Raw genomic sequence first — 6946 nt, 5'->3', positions numbered from 1 at the left:
CTACAAGAGAACAACCACCACTACTTCATAGGACAACTTTTATGTTTAATTTGTTCCCAATCTTTTGGCTCATTTTTTTCCTTAGATAATTTTTTAACTTATTTACCATCACAGTGAGCTGTCCAGTACATCAAATTCCATAATAACCTTCTAACCTGAACTTTTTGATAACATACACCTGTGTTTTTCTTTTGCATTTCTATTTTTTAAATTTCTTTTGTTTTTAATTTTAGTTTAGTCTAGTTTATTCCTTTTTTATTTTTATTTTCTAATATTCATATAGAGTTAAACTTCAAAGTAATCCCCTTTCCCCAATCAATACTACCCCTATAGGTAAACCAATTTTGAATCCCCCTTTATCTTAGGAAAGTTGAATCCTTTAACAAAGATATCAAGATACATCCAGGAAGAATCAAAACAACCTTCCTCGCCAACACTGAGAATTTATAACCACTCTCCCATCTTTTTCTTCCACCAATGTTTCTGTGTTTTTGTGTTTGTCCTGATAATATATAAATCTTACACTTGGGGTTCTTTTTGACGAGGTTCTTCCTTTATTTGCATATATATATATTTTTTTTCTCTTGTCATATACTTTTATCAGTCTTTTTGTTTGTCTGTTTTTGTTTGTATACTTCATAAATCTTACCTTGGGGCCCATTTGGGCTGAACCTTCTCTTTTATCTTCCCTTTCTTTCCTGTCTCTCTCTCTCTCTCTCTTTTTTTCTTTTCTTTTTTCTCTTGTTTGGGTGGGGAATCCTGATTGCTCAGAAGTGTTCCAGGGTGCACCTTGACTGCACCACGGTACAGTCCAGCTACATCTGTTCAGTCATCTCTCATCAAAATGACTAGGAGGAGGAATGCCCAACAGAAGAAAAATACAGAGGGTGGGCCTTCTGCAACAGAGCTAACAGCTATCAACATAGACAATATGTTGGAAAGAGAATTCAGGCTAACAATTATCCAGGCAATAGCTAGGTTGGAGAAAGCCATGGATGACCAAACAGAATTGATTAGGGCCAAACTGAAAGTGACTAGAGAGGATGTTCACAATGTTAGGGCAGAGTTACAAGCTACCAGAGATGAGGTTTGTAATGTTCTCAATGAGTTCCAATCTAATCTAAATTCTCTCAAAGCTAGGGTAACTGAGACAGAAGATAGAATTAGTGATCTGGAGGACAAACAGATAGAGAGCAAGGATCAGGAGGAAGCCTGGAACAAACAGCTTAGAAGCCACAAAAACAGAATCAGGGAAACAAATGATGCCATGAAACATTCCAACATCAGAATTATTGGAATCCCTGAAGGGGAGGAGAAAGAAAGAAGTCTAGAAGATACTATATCAAGTTCTTCATGAAAATTTCCCCAATCTTGCGAATGGAACCAGAGTTAATGTATGAGAGGCCGAACAGTCTCCACCCAAGATTATAGATTCCAAAAAACCATCAAGGCACCTGATAGTCAAATTGAGTAATCATAATTGTAGACATAATCTCTTGAAAGCCACTAGGACAAAGAGGCTCCTTACTTACAGAGGAAAGCCCATCAGAATAACGTCATACCTGTCCATAGAGACCTGGCAAGCCAGAAAGGGCTGGCAAGATATATGCAGGGCACTAAATGAGAAGAACATGCAGCCAAGAATACTTTATCCAGCAAGACTGACATTCAAAATGGATGGAGAGATAAAGAGTTTCCAAGACCGGCAAGGCTTAAAAGACTATGCAAGCACCAAGCCAACACTGCAGGAAATATTAAGGGGGGCTCTATAAAAGAGGAAAAATCCCAGAATAGCATTGAACAGAAATATAGAGACAATCTACAGAAAGAAAGACTTCAAAGGTAACACGATGTCAATAAAAACGTATCTATCAATAATCACTCTCAATGTGAATGGCCTAAATGCGCCCATAAAATGACACAGGGTTGCAGATTGGATAAAACGACAGGACCCATCCATATGTTGTCTACAAGAGACCAATTTTGAACCTAAAGATACACCCAGACTGAAAGTGAAGGGTTGAAGAAGCATCTTTCATGCCAATGGGCCTCAAAAGAAGGCCGGGGTAGTGATTCTCATATCAGATAAATTAGATTTTAAACTAAAGACTGTAGTCAGAGATACAGAAGGACACTACATAATTCTTTTTTTTTTTTTTTTTTTTTTTCTCATTAAACTTTTGTTTTAATGGGTCTCAAAATTCTGTGACAGATTTTTGGTCAAGTTGTTTCCATTAAAAAGTACTGATTTTAAAAACTAATAACTTAAAACTGCCACACACACACAAAAAAACAAATGGTCCACAAAACATTCTCCTTTCCTTCTGAAGGTTTTACGATGCATTGTTATCATTAACCAGTCTTTTACTATTAAACTTAAATGGCCAATTGACACAAACAGTTCTGAGACCGTTCTTCCACCACTGATTAAGACTGGGGTGGCAGGTATTGGGGATAATATTCATTTAGCCTTCTGAGCTTTCTGGGCAGACTTGGTGACCTTGCCAGCTCCAGCTGCCTTCTTGTCCACTGCTTTGATGACACCCACAGCAACCGTCTGTCTCATGTCACGAACAGCAAAACGGCCCAGAGGAGGATAGTCAGAGAAGCTCTCAACACACATAGGCTTGCCAGGAACCATATCAACAATGGCAGCGTCACCAGATTTCAAGAACTTGGGACCATCTTCCAGCTTTTTTCCAGAACGACGATTTATCTTCTCCTTCAGCTCAGCAAACTTGCAAGCAATGTGAGCTGTGTGACAATCCAGCACAGGTGCATATCCAGCACTAATTTGGCCTGGATGGTTCAGGATAATCACCTGAGCTGTGAAGCCAGCTGCTTCCATTGGTGGGTCATTTTTGCTGTCACCAGCCACATTGCCACGACGAACATCTTTGACAGATACATTCTTGACATTGAAGCCCACATTGTCCCCAGGAAGAGCCTCACTCAAAGCTTCATGATGCATTTCAACAGACTTGACTTCAGTTGTAACATTGACTGGAGCAAAGGTGACCACCATGCCAGGTTTAAGAACACCAGTCTCCACTCGGCCCACAGGGACAGTACCAATACCACCAATTTTGTAGACGTCCTGGAGAGGCAGACGCAAGGGCTTGTCAGTTGGACGAGTTGGTGGCAGAATGCAATCCAGAGCTTCAAGCAGTGTGGTTCCACTGGCATTCCCATCTTTACGGGTGACTTTCCATCCCTTGAACCAAGGCATGTTAGCACTTGGCTCCAGCATGTTGTCACCATTCCAACCAGAAATTGGCACAAATGCTACTGTGTCGGGGTTGTAGCCAATTTTCTTAATGTAGGTGCTGACTTCCTTAACGATTTCCTCGTATCTCTTCTGGCTGTAGGGTGGCTCAGTGGAATCCATTTTGTTAACACCAACAATTAGTTGTTTTACACCCAGTGTGTAAGCCAGAAGGGCATGCTCACGGGTCTGCCCATTCTTGGAGATACCGGCTTCAAATTCACCAACACCAGCAGCAACAATCAGGACAGCACAGTCAGCCTGAGATGTGCCTGTAATCATGTTTTTGATAAAGTCTCTGTGTCCTGGAGCATCAATGATGGTCACATAATACTTGCTGGTCTCGAATTTCCACAGGGAGATATCAATGGTGATACCACGTTCACGTTCAGCTTTCAGTTTATCCAAGACCCAGGCATACTTGAAGGAGCCTTTTCCCATCTCAGCAGCCTCCTTCTCGAATTTTTCAATAGTTCTTTTGTCGATCCCACCACATTTGTAGATCAGATGACCAGTAGTGGTAGACTTGCCCGAATCTACGTGTCCGATGACAACAATGTTGATATGAGTCTTTTCCTTCCCCATTCTGGCTTAGGTTGAGCGGTGGTTTTCACGACACCTGTGTTCTGGCGGCAAACCCGTTGCGAAAAAGCGACACTACATAATTCTTAAAGGGACTATCCACCAAGATGATCTAACAATTGTAAATATCTATGCCCCCAATATGGGAGCAGCCAATTACATAAGAAAACTGTTAATCAAGATAAAGAGTCATATTGATATGAATACATTAATAGTAGAAGATCTTAACACACCTCTCTCAGAAATAGACAGATCATCAAAGCAGAAAATCAATAAAGAAACAAGAGCATTGAATGACACATTGGACCAGATGGACCTCATAGATATATACAGAATATTCCACCCTAAAACAACAGAATACTCATTCTTCTCAAGTGCACATGGAACCTTCTCAAGAAGAGACCACATACTGGGTCACAAATCAGGACTCAACCGATACCAAAAGACTGAGATTATTCCCTGCACATTCTCAGATCACAATGCTTTGAAACTGGAGCTCAATCACAAGGAAAAGTTCGGAAGGAACTCAAACACCTGGAAGCTAAGACCACCTTGCTTAAGAATGCTTGGATCAACCAGGAGATCAAATAAGAACTCTAACAATTCATGGAAACCAATGAGAATGAAGACACTTCGGTCCAAAACCTATAGGATACAGCAAAGGCGGTCCTAAGGCGGAAACAAATAGCCATCCAAGCCTCCCTCAAAAAAATTGAAAAATCCAGAACACACCAGTTGTCTCTACACCTTAAAGAACTGGAGAATCAACAACAAATCAAACCAACTCCACACATAAGAAGGGAAATAATCAAGATTAGAGCTGAGATCAATGAGGTAGAAACCAGAGATACAGTAGAACATATCAATGAAACTAGAAGCTGGTTTTTTGAAAGAATCAATAATATCAATAAACCATTGGCCACACTAATCCAAAAGAAAAGAGAGAAAGCCCAAATTCATAAAATTATGAATGAAAAGGGAGAGATCACAACTAACACCAAGGAAGTAGAAACAATCATCAGAAGTTATTATCAACAGTTATATGCCAATAAGCTAAGCAACCTAGATGAAATGGATGCATTCCTGGAAAACTCTAAACTCCCAAAATTGAACCAGAAAGAAATTGACAACCTGAATAGACCGATATCTAGTAACGAGATTGAAGCAGTGATCAAAAACCTCCCAAAAAACAAGAGCCCAGGACCTGATGGATCCCTGGGGGAATTCTACCAAACTTTCAAAGAAGAAATAACACCTATTTTCCTGAAGCTGTTTCAAAAAATTGAAGCAGAAGGAAAACTTCCAACCTTTTTCTATGAAGCCAGCATTACCCTGATCCCCAAACCGGGCAAAGACCCTACCAAAAAGGAGAATTTCAGACCAATATTACTGATGAATATGGATGCTAAGATTCTCAACAAGATCCTAGCAAACAGGATCCAACAGCACATTAAAAAGATTATCCACCATGACCAGGTGGGATTCATCCCTGGGCTACAAGGATGGTTCAACATTCGCAAATCAATCAATGTGCTGGAACAAATTAATATGAGAAGAGAGAAGAACCACGTGGTCCTCTCAATTGATGCAGAAAAAGCATTTGACAAAATCCAGCATCTGTTCCTGATTAAAATGCTTCAAAGTACAGGGATAGAGGGAACATTCCTGAACTTCATCAAATCTATCTATGAAAGACCCACAGCAAATATCATTCTCAACGGGAAAAAGCTTGCAGCCTTCCCATTGAGATCAGGAACACAACAAGGATGCCCACTCTCACCACTCTTGTTCAAAATAGTATTAGAAGTCCTAGCAACAGCAATCAGACAACAAAGAGAAATAAAAGGTATCCAAATTGGCAAGGAAGAAGTCAAACTCTCTCTCTTCACAGATTACATGATTCTTTATATGGAAAACCCAAAAGACTCCACCCCCAAACTACTAGAACTCATACAGCAATTCAGTAACGTGGCAGGATACAAAGTCAATGTACAGAAATCAGTGGCTTTCTTATACACTAACAAAAAATACAGAAAGGGAAATTAGAGAATCGATTCTATTTACTATGCACCAAGAACCATAAGATACCTGGGAATAAACCTAACCAAAGAGGTAAAGGATCTGTACACGAGGAACTACAGAACACTCGTGAAAGAAATTGAAGAAGACACAAAAAGATGGAAGACCATTCCATGTTCTTGATTGGAAGAATAAATATTGTTAAAATGTCTATACTGCCTAGAGCAATCTATACTTTTAATGCTATTCCGATCAAAATTCCACCTGTATGTTTCAAAGAGCTGGAGCAAATAATCCAGAAATTTGTATGGAACCAGAAGAGACCCCGAATTGCTAAGGAAATGTTGAGAAACAAAAATAAAACTGGGGGCATCACATTACCTGATTTCAAGCTTTACTACAAAGCTGTGATCACCAAGACAGCATGGTACTGGCATAAAAACAGACACATAAACCAGTGGAACAGAGTAGAGAGCCCAGATATGGACCCTCAACTCTATGGTCAAATAATCTTCGACATAACAGGAAAAAATATACAGTGGAAAAAAGACAGTCTCTTCAATAAATGGTGCTGGGAAAACCGGACAGCTATATGTAGAAGAATGAAACTCGACCATTCTCTTACACTGTACACAAAGATAAACTCAAAATGGATAAAAGACCTCAATGTGAGACAGGAATCAATCAGAATCCTACAGGAGAATATAGGCAGTAACCTCTTCGATATCAGCCACAGCAACTTCTTTCAAGATATGTCTCCAAAGGCAAAGGAAACAAAAGCAAAAATGAACTTTTGGGACTTCATCAAAATCAAAAGCTTCTGCACAGCAAAGGAAACAGTCAACAAAACAAAAAGGCAACCCATGGAATGGGAGAAGATATTTGCAAATGACAGTACAGACAAAAGGTTGATATCCAGGATCTATAAAGAACTCCTCAAACTCAATACACACAAAACAGATAATCATATCAAAAAATGGGCAAAAGATATGAACAGACACTTCTCCAATGAAGGCATACAAATGGCTATCAAACACATGAAAAAATGTTCATCATCACTAGCCATCAGGGAGATTCAAA

General features: G+C 39.6%; 1 protein-coding gene across 1 annotated transcript; it reads right to left on the bottom strand.

The window, feature by feature from the left end:
* Nucleotides 1-2300: 2300 nt before the first annotated feature.
* LOC116863675 (elongation factor 1-alpha 1-like) lies at nucleotides 2301-3909 on the bottom strand. Its single transcript, XM_032851056.1, has one exon. It carries the CDS (start codon nucleotides 3848-3850, stop codon nucleotides 2462-2464), a length of 1389 nt encoding a protein of 462 aa, XP_032706947.1. The 5' UTR covers nucleotides 3851-3909; the 3' UTR covers nucleotides 2301-2461.
* Nucleotides 3910-6946: the final 3037 nt, after the last annotated feature.

Source organism: Lontra canadensis, unplaced genomic scaffold (assembly GCF_010015895.1).
Source record: "Lontra canadensis isolate GAN:19392208 unplaced genomic scaffold, GSC_riverotter_1.0 scaffold2198, whole genome shotgun sequence".
In the NCBI taxonomy this organism is placed as follows: domain Eukaryota; kingdom Metazoa; phylum Chordata; class Mammalia; order Carnivora; family Mustelidae; genus Lontra; species Lontra canadensis.
This window is presented reverse-complemented; position numbering and strand designations above follow the sequence as displayed.